This window comes from Hemiscyllium ocellatum, chromosome 6 (assembly GCF_020745735.1).
Source record: "Hemiscyllium ocellatum isolate sHemOce1 chromosome 6, sHemOce1.pat.X.cur, whole genome shotgun sequence".
Taxonomy (NCBI): domain Eukaryota; kingdom Metazoa; phylum Chordata; class Chondrichthyes; order Orectolobiformes; family Hemiscylliidae; genus Hemiscyllium; species Hemiscyllium ocellatum.
The window spans coordinates 125,187,917-125,205,424 of record NC_083406.1 but is presented as its reverse complement, the minus strand read 5'-3'; the positions used below and the strand labels follow the sequence as shown (position 1 = coordinate 125,205,424).

At 46.0% G+C, this 17,508-nt stretch overlaps 1 protein-coding gene across 3 annotated transcripts in view; it reads left to right on the top strand.

Annotated features, from left to right (window-relative positions):
- The window catches only part of ilk (integrin-linked kinase), a 75,288-nt gene extending 63,122 nt beyond the window's left edge, over positions 1 to 12,166 (top strand). For all 3 annotated transcript variants that reach the window (XM_060826407.1, XM_060826406.1, XM_060826408.1), the window contains exons 8-13: positions 3,575 to 3,684; positions 3,846 to 3,973; positions 4,981 to 5,102; positions 9,567 to 9,666; positions 10,230 to 10,360; positions 10,899 to 12,166. In XM_060826407.1, coding sequence (XP_060682390.1) covers positions 3,575 to 3,684; positions 3,846 to 3,973; positions 4,981 to 5,102; positions 9,567 to 9,666; positions 10,230 to 10,360; positions 10,899 to 11,048 — 741 coding nt within the window. In that variant the 3' untranslated portion in view covers positions 11,049 to 12,166. The remainder of the gene's footprint in view (positions 1 to 3,574; positions 3,685 to 3,845; positions 3,974 to 4,980; positions 5,103 to 9,566; positions 9,667 to 10,229; positions 10,361 to 10,898) is intronic.
- Positions 12,167 to 17,508: the final 5,342 nt, after the last annotated feature.

The window sequence follows — 17,508 nt, the reverse complement described above, 5'->3', positions numbered from 1 at the left end:
ATTTGTCACCCAGGTTGATAGGGTTGTTAAGAGGGCATATGGTGTGTGAGCTTCTATTAATTGAGGGATTGAGTTTCAGAGCCACGAGGTCATGTACAAAACTCTGGTGGGGGCATATTTGGAGTATTGCATACAGTTCTGGTCACTGCATTATAGAAAGGATGTAGAAGCTTTGGAAAGGATTCAGAAAAGATTACTAGGATGTTGCCTGTTTGGAGGGAAGGCCTTTTTGAGGAAAGGCTGAGGGACTTGAGGCTGTTTTCGTTAGAAGGTTGAGAGGTGACTTAATTGAGACATACAGTGGGCGGCACGGTGGCACAGTGGTTAGCAGTGCTGCTTCACAGCGCCAGAGACCCGGGTTCAATTCCCGCCTCAGGCGACTGACTGTGTGGAGTTTACACATTTTCCCCGTGTCTGCGTGGGTTTCCTCCGGGTGCTCCGGTTTCCTCACACAGTCCAAAAATGTGCAGGTTAGGTGAATTGGCCAAGCTAAATTGCCCGTAGTGTTAGGTGCAGGGGTAAATGTTGGGGAATGGGTCTGGGTAGGTTGCGCTTCGGCGGGTCGGTATGGACTTGTTGGGCCGAAGGGCCTGTTTCCACACTGTAAGTAATCTAATCTAATCTAGAGAGCCTTTTTCTTTGGATGGTGATGGCTAGCATGAATCTCGAACTGGGGGCAAGGTTTTAAAAAAGAGTCTCATTAAGTCAGCAGTAAAGGGGTATGGTTTCCTCTGAATAGTCTGTTACGACACGGTGGTGAGCCCAAATAACCAGAAAAGCTCACCTCATCTCGTAAACTGTGAAAGTATGAATGACAGACAACTCCCAACTTCCACAATTTAAAGGAAAAAATATCAATTTATTCTTTAACTCTAAAAGTGAACGTTAAACAACAACTATTTACAACTCTAAACTTCCTTTCCCTTAAATGCTTGTTATCTACCTCTCACTCTATAACAATATACTGATCCAATAAACACCCCTATTAAAACTGCATCAACTTAATTGTCAAAACCCAACAGCAGCTGTCATCGTCAGTTCGGTCTTCTTCAGCTGAAGATCTCCCTGGGTGGTCTTCGGTCTTTTGCTACAAGGATGTTGCATGCGAAATTTCAATAAGAGTGTTTTGAATATTTGTCTCTTTCTAGATGGCAGGTTGCTCTCTCTGGCTATCAAAATGTCTGTTTCTTTTATACCCCAAACATCAGAGCATCTCATTGGTTCGATGTTGTCAAAACAGCAAAATTCACATTCGTTTGGGTTTTAGTATCCTGGGGCATAATTTAAACTGGTTAAATTCAAATAGTGGTCAAAACAACTGAGATATCTAGTGTACAGCCAAATGTTGCATATTTTCAATTTCCCAGTACACTCTGAGACTGCTAGTTAGTCACTGCCAAAACATATCTCACTCTCACTCTCACTCTCTCACTCTCTCTCTCACTCTCACACTCTCTCACTCTCACTCTCACTCACTCTCTCTCTCACACTCTCACACTCTCACTCTCTCTCTCTGTACACACCTTCAACTTCATAACATGCTGTTGTACAGGACATTGGTTAGGATACTGTTGGAATATTGCGTGCAATCCTGGTCTCCTTCCTGTTGAAAAGATGTTGTGAAACGTGAAAGGGTTCAGAAAAGATTTACAAGGATGTTGCCAGGGTTGGAGGATTTGAGCTATAGGGAGAGGCTGAACAGGCTGGGGCAGTTTTCCCTGGAGCGTCAGAGCCTGAGGGGTGACCATTATAGAGATTTATAAAATCATGAGGGGCATGGATCGAGTAAATAGGCAAAGTCTTTTCCCTGGGGTCAGGGATTCCAGAAGAAGAGGGCATAGGTTTAGGGTGAGAGGGGAAAGATATAAAAGAGACCCAGGGGCAACGTTTTCACGCAGAGGGTGGTACGTGTGTGGAATGAGCTGTCAGAGGAAGTGCTGGAGGCTGGTGCAATTGCAACATTTTAGAGGCATTTGGATGGGTATATGAATAGGAAGGGTTTGGAGGGATATGGGCTGGGTTCTGGCAGGTGGGACTAGATTGGGTTGGGATATCTGGTCGGCATGGACAGGTTGGACCGAAGGGTCTGTTTCCCTGCTGTACATCTCTATGACTCTGTCAGTCTATAAAATTCTCTCTCCCAAAAAGCACTGGAGGCTGGTTTGTTAAATTTCTTCAAGGCTGAGTTAGACACGTTTTGATTACCTGGGAGTCTAGGAATATAAGGTAAGCAAGAGGTACAAGTCTCATCTCCATTTATCCACCCATGCTTCCAGTCCCTCTGCCCTTCCTGAAAACATCCATTGTTAACAGTCTTCCCAGCCTCATTCAGCCCAGCATCCCTAGCTCTCTCTTGGCGCAGAATGTTCTCTAGTTCCAGTTGCTATTTTGTGGAAAACGTTGCTTCCCAACATCACCATCTGAACAGCCAGGCTCTCACTTCACTGTGAAGCCACTTTGTGCTGGATTTCCAACACAGAGAAAATGGTTTCTGCTTTGAAACTATTTGCTATGTGTAACAGGACGACTAATTTGACGGTGCATCCACTAATCTGTTGAGATGCCAAGTGGGGAGTTGATTGTACTGTGCAGGTTATTGTGAAGGTGCTATGCTCTGGGACCCATGGCCTCAATTGTACTTTGCTAACTCATTTATCTTCCACACTAGGATCAGGTAGCCTCATGGACTTGTGATCATTGCCCACTGTCGTCATGAGGGATTGGACTCTGTGATCTCTGTTAGTGATGAGAAGTCATTTTATTTTTACCCTGCAAGATTATATCCTGTGTTCCTCTGGATAGTGGATAGATATCAGCTGTGCGTGGTGCTGGTGAGGCCACACCGGGAGTACTGTGTGCAGCTTTGGTCTCCTTACTCGAGAAAGGATGTACTGGCCCTGGAGGGGGTGCAGGGGAGGTTCACTCAGTTGATTCTGAAGTAGAGGGGGTTGGCTTATGAGGAGATGCTGAGTAGACTGGGATGATATTTATTGGAATTTAGAAAAATGAGAAGGAATCTTACAGAAACATACAAAATTATGAAGGGTATAGATAAATTCAAAGCAGGAAGGCTGTTTCCACTGGCAGGTGAAACTTGAAGCAAGGCGCATAGCCTCAAACTTAAGGGGAGCAGATTTAGGACTGAATTGAGGAGGAACTTCTTCACCCAGAGGGTTGTGAATCTATGGAATTCCCTGCCCAGTGAAGTAGTTGATGCTTCCTCATGAATGTTTTTAAAGCTAAGATAGATTTTTGAACAGGAAAGGAATTAAGGTTCATGGTGAGAGGGCAGGTAAGTGGAGCTGAGGGCACAAACAGATCAGCCATGATCTTATTGAATGGCAGGGCAGGCTTGAGGGTAAGATGGCTACTCCTGCTCCTTGTTCTTAGCTTCTTTAGGTTATGTTATGAATGTTCTGTACTGTTCGATCCTATTGAAACCCTTGGTCTTTCGAACGTCTCCAGTAAATCGTCCTTCGACCTTAACTTGGGTTTAAAAGCCAGAGTTTCTGCCAGCTCTCTCCTGCATTCATGTTACAACTGTTTGTTCAAAGTTTCTCTGTTTTGCTTCCAGCTATGGAAAGGCAGGTGGCAGGGGAACGACATTGTCATCAAAGTCCTGAAAGTGCGTGATTGGACCACACGCAAAAGCCGTGACTTCAACGAGGAGTATCCAAAGCTCAGGTACTTGGAGCCTAGAGTGGGATGTGAATGTGGCAGAGGGCCAGGGCACAATCTGAGGCTGAGGCTGGGTGTGAAGATAAGGCCAGGTATGATTGAGGGCTCTGGAATCGGTCTCTTCTCTGTTCTGTAATTTAGTAATATTCTGCCGTCTCTTTTCACAGGATATTCTCCCACCCCAATGTGCTGCCTGTACTTGGAGCTTGCCAGTCACCACCCGCCCCACATCCCATCATCATCACACATTGGATGCCTTATGGGTCTCTGTACAACGTCCTGCACGAGGGAACAAGTGAGTTCGAGGGTGAACTGACAGGGCTGTAAAAACATCCTGAGAACTGTTCAGGTTTAGGTGATTCCTCTGGGGACGAATTGATGCACTTTTGGAGAGTGATTACTGGAGGAGTGCTTCACTGTCAGAGCTGAGACAATGCTGTGAATTGACTGGCCTGTGACTCTATGAACCAACGAGTGATAATCTCTCTCAATACAGAGCTATACAGCATGGAAACAGACCCTTCCATCCAATTCGTCCATGCCAACTAGATATTTTAAATAAACTTAGTCTCAGCAATTGGCCCATAGCCTTTCCTATTCATGTACCCATCTAGGTGCCTTTTAAATGTTCCAGCCTCCACTTTAGCAGCTCGTTCCATACACTCACCACCCTCTGCATGAAGAAGTTGCCCCTTAGGTCCCTTTTAAATGTTTCTCCCCTCATCTTTCAACATATGCACTCTAGTTTTGGACTCACCATCCCAGGGAAAAAGACTTTGCCTATTTACCCTATCCATGCCCCTCATGATTTTATAAACTTGTATAAGGTCACCCCTCACCCTCCGATTCTCCAGGGAAAACACCCCCAGCCTGTTCAGCCTCTCCCTGTAGCTCAAACCCTCCAACCCTGGTAACTTCCTCGTCAATCTTTTTATAGTCAGCACTTGAGCTGCAACTGTAAATGGACAAGCTTTCACTTGACGTGCATTCACAAAGTGTTTAACAGTCTGAGAGTTACTTATGAAATATGAGTGGTGTTAATGTCATTGACCCAGCACACACCTCCCACCCACTTTATTGCTGCCTGAAGATTGATTAGGGAAATGTCACTCAGAGGGTCTGGTCACTCTGCCTATCCATGACCTCTTTAGAGAAGCTCAATGTGTTTAAGTGGGGATTGGATAATGATGGGAAGACTGACTCCTTTGATCATGGTGAAGGAAACCTGGCATTGTCTGCTCGCTGACCTGGAGCCACACCACTACTAGCTGTCTGCTGAAGCTTCTGTTTTCACCTTTTCAGATTTTGTGGTGGACCAGACTCAGGCGGTGAAGTTTGCACTGGATATTGCCCGTGGATTAGCCTTTCTCCACACCCTCGAGCCTCTCATCCCAAGGCATTATGTCAACAGCAAGAGCATCATGGTGAGTGCCTCCATCTTGGTTCTCGCATCAGACAGGCATTTCCCTAGCTGCAGATGTGACTCGAGAATGATATTGTATCTCCTTGGTACCGTCATGGGGAATATCACTGAATGGCTGCACCGTGCTTATGGTGTTTGTAGTTTTTTGATTAGATTAGATTCCCTACAGTATGGGAACAGGCCCTTCGGCCCAACAAGTCCACACCGACTCTGTATAGAGTAACCTACCCTGTCTCATTTCCCTTTGACTAATGCACCTAACATTACGGGCAATTTAGCATGGCCAATTCATCTGACCTGCACATCTTTGGACTGTGGGAGGAAACCGGTGCACCCGGAGGAAACCCACGCAGACACGGGGAGAATGTGCAAACTCCACACAGACAGTCGCCGGAGACGGGAATTGAACCTGGAACCCTGGAGCTGTGAGGCAGCAGTGCTAACCACTGAGGCACCCCAAAGAGACTGTTGGAATGAGAACAGTCAGAAGTTCTCGTGCATATCAGTATTGAAGGTATGGATAGGAAAAGAGATGTGTGTCTGTATATCCAGTTTAGGAGGATATAAAGAAGACTAGAAAACAACCCTTGCAGTGGTGATAATCTGAATTACTCTTCATGCCACAAACAAATGAGTAAAGGAATAGTAGGATGGAGCTGGCAAATGTGTGGCTGAGGAGACAGTAAAGGTGGGAGTCCTTTTAAATTTCCAGAACGTTGGAACTGAGAGATGAGATCTATACAGGCCAGATGGAGCAGCGGTCATGGATAGATTGCAAAAGCTTGGGTTAATCTTCTGAGAGGGCAAAATTGAGAGACAATTCACAAAGAATTTGCAACACAGAACCAGGCCATTGAGCTCTGATAGCTTGAGACTATACAGAGTGCATGGGTTTTAGGTGGCAGTGAATTCACCTGCACCTTCTCCAGGGCAAATAGGTAAGAATAAATGCTAGCCCAGCCAGTATTTTCCTCATCGCAATGAAGAGTGAAAATAAGGTGCTCAAAATCATGAGGTGCCCACAGAGAGGAGATTGGGAACAGCCCATTCCAGTGATTGAAGAATTGAGAACCAGGGGACACATTGAAAGTGGTTGGTAAAGGAGCAAAGGGACTGAGAGGAAGTGCTGTTTGTGCACTGAAGTGTGGATCAGCTCCAGAATGCAGTGCCTGAGATTGTATTAGAGGCAGGTATAACCGTGAGATTCAAAAGAAAAAGGTTAAATTTCTGAGAAAAATGCAACTCATTAAAGCATAATACATAAGGACAGAGCTAAACCTGCTCAGCCTTTGATCATGTGTTGCTGGAACAGCGCAGCAGGTCAGGCAGCATCCAAGGAACAGGAGATTCAACGTTTCGGGTTTCCTGAAGAAGGGCTTATGCCTGAAACGTCGATTCTCCTGCTCCTTGGATGCTGCCTGACCTGCTGCGCTTTTCCAGCAACACATTTTCAGCTCTGATCTCCAGCATCTGCAGACCTCACTTTCTCCAGCCTTTGATCATGGCTGATTTGTCTGTCAACCCCACTCTCCTGCCTTCTCCCCATGACTGTTGAACCCCTTAACTAATCAAGAACCGATCTATCTCTGTCTCACATGCACTCAGTGAGTTGGCCTCCACAACCCTCAGCAGCATTGAGTTCCACAGATTCACCATCCTCAAGCTGAAGAAATTCCTCCTCATCTCCGTTCCAAAGGGTCATCCCTTCACTCCGAGTCTGTGCCCTTGGGTCCTACTCTCCTACTAGTTGAAACATCTCCACATCCACTCTATTCAGGTCTCTGATCTGCCCCTCATTTTTCTAAACTCCATTGGGTACACACCCACAGTCCTCAACTGCTGCTCATATGATAAGCCCTTCATCCCCAGGATCATTCTTGTAAATGGGTGGCACGGTGGTTCAGTGGTTAGCACTGCTATCTCACAGTGCCAGAGTACCGGGTTCAGTTCCCGCCTCAGGCATCTGTCTGTGTGGAATTTACACATTCTCCCCGTGTCTGCGCGGGTTTCCTTCGGGTGCTCCGGTTTCCTCCCACACTCCAAAAATGTGCAGGTTAGGTGAATTGGCCATGCTAAATTGCCTGTAGTGTTAGGTGAAGGGTCTGGGTGGGTTGTTCTTCTGTGGGTCAGTGTGGATATGTTGGGTCGAAGGGCCTGTTTCCTCACTGTAAGTAATCTAATCTAAACCTCCTCTGGACTCCCCTCCAATGCTTGCACATTCCTTCTTAGATATAGGCACCAAAACTGCTCACAGTATTCCAAATGTGGTCTGACCAGAGCCTTATACAGCCTCGGTAATACATCTCTGCTCTTGTATACTAGCTCTCTTGAAATGAGTACTGACATTGCATTTGCCTTCTGAACTTCTAACTGAACCTGTTAACTTAAAGATAATCCTCAACTGGGGCTCCCAAATCCCTTTGTGGTTCAGATTTCTGAAGCTTTTGCCCATTGAGAAAATAATCCAAGTCTCTGTTCTTCTGACCAAAGTGCATAACCTCACACTTTCCCACATTGTATGCCATCTGCGGTTTCTTTGTTCACTCTCCCAGTCTGTCCAAGTCCTTCCCCAGCCTCCCTGTGTACTCCACACTACCTGTCCCTCCACCTATCTTTGTGTCAGCTATAATCTTAGCAACAATGCCCTCAGTTCCTCCAACCAGATCGTTAATGTATAATGTGAATAGTTGTGGTCCCAAAACAGATCCCTTTGGCCTCCACCAGTCACCAGCTGCCATCCTGAAAAGATCCCTTTATCCCCACTCTCTGCCTTCTGCCAGACAGCCAACCCTGTCTCCAGGCCAGTACATTGCCCCTAACACCGCGGGCTCTGATCTTATTTAGCTACTTCCTGTTGTAGCACCTTGTTAAAGGCCTTCCAGAAATTCACACAGATCACGCCCAATGGCTCTCCTTTGTCTAAATTTACTCTTTTGCTGCTTAAAGAATTCCAACAGATTTGTCAGGCGTGACCTTCCCTTGAGGAAGCCATGCTGACTCAGCCCTATTTTACCATGCACTTCCAATACTCCACAATCCCATTCTTAATAACAGACTCTACAATCTTAGCGACAACTGAGCTCAGGGTAACCAGCCTATTAATTTCTTGTTTTCTGCCTCCTTTGTCATCTTAATGTGTTGCATTAACCATTTTCCAGTCCCGAGGGAAACATTTGGGGAATGGGATGAGGCACTTTTCTTTTGCATAGTGATGGCACAGCCACAATGGGCTGAGTGGCCTCCTCCCCAGCTGTAACCTTCCTCTGCTGCCAATTACTAATTTTAAATATAACTGACTAATCTTTGTTCACAAGAGATTTTAAAGGTACAGTATCGGGGCATATGGATATAAGGAGTTTGTTTGCAGGTGACGAGAGAGGCTGAACAGGCACAACGTCATCTTCCTGTTCCAGTGATTCTGGATCAGTCCAAACAGATGCTATAAAGATTGTATTTTTATCATTTCATTTTCTGTATTTTTCATTGTGGACTAAGAACAGGAAACCAATTGTTTTAAAACCAAGGATAAAGAAGGAATTGCTGCACTACTCAAGTTACTGAAACTTATTGTGTATGGTATTTTCACGACTGTCTTGTTGAAGTAGTGGGCGAAGCGGTTTGCAGTAGCCTAGCACCGAAGTGTGCTGCAGCATGAGATTTAGGCAGAAACACGCTGATTGGCTTGTGTAATTATCACCAAAGGATGCCAAAGGTCATCACCCTGGGTTTCTGGGTAGTTCAGTTTGTGAGTGTGCACAATACAGGAAGAAGTCTTTGAACTGCTGGAAGACAAGTTATGTGTCTCCATTTCTCTGCAGTAAAAATACCTGAAGTCTGAAAAAAGCCAATTATTTTCTCCCAGCAATTGGTCTGAGGTGTAGTCTTTAACCAGTAAGTAAGAGATTTTGTCATTAATGTACCAATTGCCCTGTGCCACCTGTGAAAAGTGAAAGAACCTGGAGACAGATGATTAAGGAACAAAAGGTACTAGCAAGCCGAAAGAAGCATCTCTTATGATCCCATGGACCTGTGGTTCCCAAATTGTTTTCTTTCTGCCCATAAAACCATTCTTCGTTGGTTTTCAAAAGGGGTTCAAGTATTAACGCATAGACCTAAATGTTTAATTGTAATTAGAGTTTACTTATTTGTTATAAATAGTAGTGCTTGTTATGCACTTAAAACACCGAGTGCTAGAAAGAAGGATTTGAATAGATGACTGGTGTGAACAGAATGAGCTGAAGGGCCTTTATCTGTGCTGTGAAACTGTTGAGAGTCCGGTGCAGGGACCTGGGTAGGATTTTCTGTTGATTCCAAAAGATAAATTGAGAAGTTTGTGTGCTTTGATTAAATCATTAACTTTTCTGGTGACTCTGGAAGTTCGCGAAGTGGGTCAGAACAACTGAGAGTTGACCAGAAATCCTTTCTCCCAATGTTTGTTTATCTGATTCTGTTCTGTACCGCACAGATTGATGAGGATATGACTGCTCGAATCAGCATGGCTGACGTCAAGTTCTCCTTCCAGTGTCCTGGAAGAATGTATGCTCCTGCCTGGGTGGCTCCAGAAGGTGATTATTCTATTGTTTTCTCACCACTGACACCTCAAGTACACGCCCAATCGTTGGCATGAAGATACCCACACATCTCAGGCCTCATCATTATATATTGAAGATGAAAATAGTCATTCCTACAGCCGGGTATCCCAATTACTACCACTCTGATATCCTGATTATACCCACTGTCAGGCTGTTATCCCAGTTACACCCACTGTCAGGCTGTTTATCCCAGTTACACCCACTGTCAGGGTGATGTCCTGATTAAACCCACTCTGTGAAATCTAGATTGCGGCCTCTCAGACCCAGATATAGATGTTGAGGAATAGATGAGGACTGGATAAGGTGTGAAGATTGTACGGTGAATCATTAGCACCACAACACCGCATTCTCCGAACCCACATTGTCTCCCCCTCTCACTTGCCCACTAATGTCAGTGTTAACATATAGGTCATTGTAACCCAGTGATCCAACAGTATACTGTCGCAGGTCGGATTGTTGGGTATGAGTTTGTTCGTGCTGATTTGGTATCAGTTATAACCGGTAGTTCCTGGTTTTGGTATAATTTTTGTACACAGCTCTTCAGAAGAAGCCAGAAGAGATTAACCGGCGGTCTGCAGATATGTGGAGCTTTGCAATTCTCCTGTGGGAGCTGGTGACTCGGGAAGTGCCCTTCGCGGATCTCTCCAATATGGAGATCGGAATGAAGGTAGGACCTACTCGCCTGTTGCAGGGAGAACAATTGGACTCCCTGCTCCAACTTCTCTGAACACATCATCAATAAAATGTGGTTTTATTTTGGAAGGACTTTGTGGAAGTTAAATGCATTGAAAATCACACATGGTTTTACCAAGGCTACACTCATCTGTAATATTGATTCCTGTCTAATTCTAATACTGCATATAATCTATACCAGTGTTGTGCTGTCAGAGGGTCAGTGCTGAGGGAGCGCCGCATGGTTGGAGGGTCAGCGCTGTGGGAGCGCCGCACAGTCGGAGGGTCAGCGCCCCACGGTCGGAGGGTCAGCGCTGAGGGAGCGCCGCACGGTCGGAGGGTCAGCGCTGAGGGAGCGCCGCACGGTCGGAGGGTCAGCGCTGAGGGAGCGCCGCACGGTCAGAGGGTCAGCGCTGTGGGAGCGCCGCACTGTTGGAGGGTCAGCGCTTTCTTAGACTTCATCTTTCCGAGATGGTGTGTGATTTTCATTGTGTATGTCTGTAGCTTTGAATCTGCTGGCTGTGATTTTGCAGGTTTCTCTGGAAGGTCTGCGACCCACCATCCCCCCAGGAATCTCCCCCCACATCTGCAAGCTGATGAAAATCTGCATGAATGAGGATCCAGCAAAAAGACCAAAGTTTGACATGATTGTTCCTATAATGGAGAAGATGCAGGACAAGTAGACAGGGGTTTGGAAAGCTTTCCCTCTGTAAATCCCTTCCTGTCAGCCTTACAGCTTCCTGTAACCACACACAGCGTTCACAGGACTATCCTGCCTCAAGGACTCCCATTGCTTCTGGATCTGACTTGAGTTTCAGAAACCCGTTCCTGTCTCCCTTTGTTTACGGTGTGTGTCTTTGCGGCATTGTCTCTCCCTGTTTTATATTTTTGAGAATTCTGTTCACTCGTGGAAATACAAGGCCTTCACTTTCATTCAGTCTAACAAAGGGGAGAGGAATAATTAGCCAGGATTCTTGCTCCGAATCACTGACTAGTAATTCCCCAAGCTAGAGATAGATGGGAAATCAGCCAGGATCCCAGTTGAGACGGGGGCGCGGGAAGGTGGCAGAATATTAGCCAGGGTCCGGCTGCTGATTCCTGTCCAGTTCTTGCCCCTGGAAAATAGCAGTATCTGTGCAACTGGTTCAGGGACACTTCTCTGTCTGTCTGTGGTTATCTAGGGTGTTGTGGAATACCACCCTGGCTCCTGTTTTCATCATCGCTAAAGAACAATACTGTAAAAGGTCAGGTCCAATTGTTTGTTTTGTAATTCACTGCAGTTTCCTAACCTGGATCTGCTCACAGCTCTTACCTGTTTACAGGAAGTGGGTCTCTTGCAGCATTGCCCGTACCTGTTTTCTCTCGCTATCGACATCATCAACCTCCTGGCTCCCAGCCAGCCTTTGGTTGCAACCAGTCTCCCCTCTTGGGCTGAATGTGACCCACATTCCAGAGGGTGAAAGGATAGCCATGGTGCTCGTCTGTGTGATCCCTGTTCCTTGGCCCTTGCTGTTTGTGTCCCATTCTCGCTATGGAAAATGTGAAGACCTTGTGCTCCAAGCTGTCACCTGTGTAACGGTCAATCTTCACTAATCTGTCTCCTTGCTGTTGCTACCTCCTGGCTCTTGAACCCATTAACTCGGAATCTTTTGCCAGGCAACTTTACTCAAATGGAACTTGCTAACCGTTTATATAATTTATATAACACTTGTATTTTTGGTTTCTTCCAACAAGTCACTGCTGTTTTATTGAAAAATAACTTTATGGATTTTGCATTAAAGAGAGACGGATTTCCAATTTACATTGTGTACTAGTGCATTAATTAAACAGCTTGAAGCTTCCCCCTGCCCTCAATCACCCCCCTGTCCAGTCAGAAAGCGACCTTCACTACCCCCCCACCCCCCACCACATCGTGCAAAGTTCCACACAGCGTTCAGCAAGTAGCACTCGCTGCTTGTTCAGATTCTCTGTGTCAATCCTGGAGAGTAACAAGGAGAAAGTGAGGACTGCAGATGCTGGAGATCAGAGCTGAAAATGTGTTGCTGGAAAAGAGCAGCAGGTCAGGCAGCATCCAAGGAACGGGAGAATCGACGTTTCGGGCATAAGAAGGGCTTTCCTGAAGAAGGGCTTATGCCCGAAATGTCGAATCTCCTGCTCCTTGGATGCTGCCTGACCTGCTGCGCTTTTCCAGCAACACATTTTCAGCTGGAGAGGAACAACCCAGCTTGACAAAGCTTGCATTTATATAGCAGCTTTAAAGTACGAAACATCATAAGACATCCCACAGGAGAGTTAACAGATAAATTTAGGATGAATTACAGGAAGCATTAGGAAAGATTTGATTAAAACGTTCAAGACGCCTAAAAGGGACTTGGTGTTAGAGATGGAATTTGAAAGCTTAGGACTCGAACAACTGAAGGCAGAACCACCAAAGGTGCAGCAATCGGTGATAGGCAGGAGGCCAGAACTGGAGACATGTTGGCCTTTTATTGGATTGCAGGAATGGAGATTGCAGATGTAGGGCAGCCATGGAACAATCTGGAGATGGGAGATACATTGGAGCCAGAGTCAACTGCTTTTGCCTTCAGAACTGAAGTCAAGTTTGGCTGACAGCACCACACCTCCCGTACAGATAGGACCTCGTTTCTTACCCTATACCCACACAACTGGAACAGGGGAATCGAACCCTGCACCTTAGCACCAATCTTACCCACACCAACGTTTCAACCAACTGTGCCAACTAACCCTTGAAGAGCGTGTTGCTGCAGCAATAGCCACTTGGACGTAACCGGTGTCACCTGGAACAATGGTAGAGGCTCCAGTTTTCATTTTCCCACCTGGCTGACCAGGAAGCTATTACCCACACAGGTTGGTACTCATCCTGGCACGGTAAATTATCAAATGGCAAAATGGATGGCTCTTCACTTGAGTACAAGTTGTATTCAGAACAAAATGGATGAATTAATGGCACAAATAAAGGTTAATGGGTGTGATCTTATAGCCATCATGGAAACATGGTTACAAGGAAATCAAAGGTAAATAGTTAGGGGTACGAGACTTTTTTTTAAAAGGAAAGGTGATGGGGTAGAATTGTTGGTACGGATGGAATAATTATGATAGCAATCAATGATTTTGAATTAGAAGATTTGAATCCTTATGGGTGAAGGGAAGAAATAACAAGGGGAAGATGATGCCGGTAGGAAGAGACTATAGGCCCCCTGACAGTCGCTATATATGGTGGAACAGAGAAAAAATCTGGAGATAATGAGGGCATGTTAGAAAAGACAGTAATATAGGAGGGATTTTATGAAATTTGAAAGGGTTCAAAAATGATTTACAAAGATGCAAGAGGCTAGAGAAGAAATCGCAGGGGCCCTGGCTGATATTTTTGCATCATTGTTAGCCATGGGTCAGGTCCTTGGTAGCAAATGTTGTGCCCTTATTTAAGAAGGGCTGCAAAGAAAAACCTGCGAACTAGAGATCAGTAAGTCTAACATCTGTGGTAGGTAAGTGACTTGAACATTCTGAGTTAAGATATACATGCATTTGGAAAGACAAGGTTTGATTAGGAGTAGTCAGCATGGCTTTGTGATTGGGAAATCATGCCTCACAAATTTGTTAGAGTTCTTTGATGTGACCAGAAACATTGACAAGAGGGCAGGGCGGTCAATGTAGTCTATATGGATTTCAGTAAGGCCTTTGATAAGGTTCCACATGATAGGCTGCTCTGGAAGGTTAGATCCCGTTAGAGTTAGAAGGTTAGAGCTGGCAAATTGGATGCACAGTTGGCTTGATTGTAGGAAGCAGAGAGTAATAGTGGAAGGATGCTTGTTGGAATGAAGGCATGTGACTAGTGGAGTGTCTCAGGGGTCGGTGCTGGGCCCAGAGCTGTTGTTATCGATATCAATGATTGGATGAGAATGTACAGGGCTTGACGAGTAAGTTTGTGAAAATAGATATCATGAACGATGGGGAAGGTTATCAGAAATTACAGCAGAATCATGATCAGGGAAGTGGTCTGAGAAATGGCAAATGGAGTTTAATATAGGTAAATGAGATCTTGCATTTTGGAAAGTCAAATCAAGGTAGGAGTTTCATGGTGAATGGTAGGGCCTTGGAGTGTAGTGGAACAGAGGGACCTTGGGGTTCAGGTCCATGGTTCTGAATGTGGAGTCACAGGTAGATAAGGCAGTGAAGGCAGCTTTTGGCAGACTGGCCTTCATCAGTCAGGGTATTGAGTATAGAAGTTGTGAAGTTATGTTACAGTTGTACAGGACGTTTTGGTTGTTGAGTTTTGGTCACCTTGCTGTAGGAAGGATGTTATTAAACTGGAAAGAGCATAGAAGAAATTTACAAGGATGTTGTCAGGACTGAAGGGTCTGAGTTACAGGGAGAGGTTGGACAAGCTAGGACTTTTTTCAAGAATGTAGGAGACTGAGGGGGGATCTTATATAAGTGTACGAACCATGAGAGGCATGGATTGGGTGAATGCACTCAGTTTTCTTCCCAGGGTTGGGGAATCGAGAACTGGAGGGCATCTGTTTAAGGTTAGAAGGCAAATAATAAAAGGGAACTTGAGGGGCAACTGTTTTACACAGGATGGTACGCACATAGGATGAGCTGCCAGAGGAAGTGGATGAGTTGGCTACATTAATAACATTTAGAAGGAATTTGGACAAATAAGTGGATAGGAAAGGATTAGAAGGATATGGGCCACGTGCAGGGAAATGGGGTTAGCGTGGGTGGGCATTTTGGTCAGCATGGGCCAGTTTGGGCCAAGGGCCTGTCTCCGTGCTGTAGGACTCTATGACTCTATGTTGCCTGGGGTAGAGGGTTTGAGCTATAGGGAGAGGCTGAATAGGCTGTGGCTGCTTTCCCTGGAGTGTCGGAGGCTGAGGGGTGACCTTATCGAGGTTTATAAAATCATGAGGGGCATGGATAGGGTAAATGCACACAAGATCTTTTCCCTGGGGTGGGAGAGTCCAGAACTAGAGGGCATAGGTTTAGGGCGAGAGGAGAACAGATTTAAAAGGGGCAACTTTTTCACACAAAGGTTGTTGCGTGTATGGAATGAGCTGCCACAGGAAATGGTGGAAGCTGATACAATTACAACATTTAAAAAGCATCTGGATGGGTATATGAATAGGAAGGAGTTTAGAAGGATATGGGCCAAGTGCTGGCAAATGGAACTCGATTAGGATATCTGGTCAGCATAAATGAGTTGGGCCAAAGGGCCTGTTTCCCCGCTGTACAGCTCTGTGACATTAATTATGGAGACTTGCATCTTCACTTAGATTGGGATCATCAGGTTGGCAGAGGAAGCCATGAGAAAAAAAACATTGTGTATTCAGCCAAGTGTCACAGGAAGCAGCGGAGTAACAGGGCTGCATGTCGGCTTTTACCAGGGCTCACCTGCTGTCACCTGCTTTCTGTGTTTTTCTGTCTCCTGCTCTTTCTTTCTCGTTCCTGTCCTTATGGTTGGTTTCTCCTCCCTGGTGGGTTAGTGAGAGCAGGCAGTGTGTGGAGTGGCACCCTCCGGTGGCTGTAAGTGGTAGACACAGCTCTTCCCAGTGTTTCCAGCAGCAGCAGGAAGGACATCGTCCTGGTGTTCGGGACAACCACCAGACTCTTCAAGATGGCAGCACTTGGAACGTGACATCTCGGAGGAGGGCAGCAAGAGTGGTGCTCTTGATGCAGAGCCAGCGACTCGGTCGAATTATAGAATCCCTACAGAGTGGAAGCAGGCAATTCAGCCCATCAATCCACACTGACCCTCTGAAGAGCATCCCACCAAAACCTATTTCCCTACCCTATCCCTGTAATCCTGCATTTCTCAGGCCTAATCGAGGTAACCTGCACTTTCCTGGACATTATGGCTAATTCACCTAACCTGCACATCTTTGGACTGTGGGAGGAAACCAGAGCACCTGGGGAACCCCATGCAGACACAGGGAGGATGTGCAAACTCCACACAGACAGCCACCCAAGGATGGAATTAAACTCTGGTCCCTGGTGCTGTGAGGCAGCAGTGCTAACCACTGAGCCACCGTGCTGCCCCAGTTGGTGTAGGACTGGAGAAGGGTCTCCTGGCACTGGTGAGACAGCAGCTGGAATGGGGCCTCCTGATATTATCAAGGCAGCAACGGCGTTGGGGACTCCTGATGGTGGAGCAGATGTGGGTTTAGCACGGGGCATGTCGAGTGGTGGGCCCAGTGGCCAAGAGATGGCACCTAAAGTACGTTGGGTCTGTCACAGGTGGCAGCGAGATGGTGGGGGAACATAGAATATCACAGCACAGGACAGGCACTTTGGCCCTCAATGTTGCACTGACCTGTGAAAATAAGCTGATGCCTATCTAACCTACACCATTCCATTATTACCATATGTATGTCCAATGCCCATAACGTCAGAGAGTCTACTACTGTTGCAGGCAGGCTAGTCCATGTCCCAACTACATTGATTTAAGAAACGACCTCAGTATCTGTCTTAAATCTATCATCCCTCAATTTAAAGCCATATCCCCCTGTGTAAGCTATCACCATCTGAGGAAAAAGGCTCTCACTGTCTACCCAATCTAACCCTTTGATTATCTTATATGTCTCGATTAAGTCACCTCGCAACCTTCTCTCCAATGAAAACAGCCTCAGTTCCCTCAGCCTTTCCTCGTGAGACCTTCCTTCCATACCAGACAACATCCTAGTAAATCTCCTCTGAATCCTTTCTAAAGCTTCCACATCCTTCCTATAATGTGGTGACCAGAACTGCTTGCAATATTCCAGGTATGGCCTTGCCAGTCTCTTGTACAGCAGAAGCCTGACCTTGTGGCTCTAAAACTCAATCCCCCTACCAATAAATGCCAACACACCACATGCCTCCTTAACCCTATCAACCTGGGTGGCAACTTTCAGGGATTTATGCACCTGGACACCGAGCTCTCTCTGTTCAGCTACACTGTCAAGGATTTTACCATTAGCCCACTACTACGCATTCCTGTTACTTCTTCTGAAGTGAGTCACCTCACACTTGTCCGCATTAACTCCATTTGTCACTTCTCAGCCCAGCTCTGCATCTTATCTACATCCCTTTGTAACCCACCACATCCTTCAGCACTATCCACAACTCTGCCTACCTTTAGTGTCATCC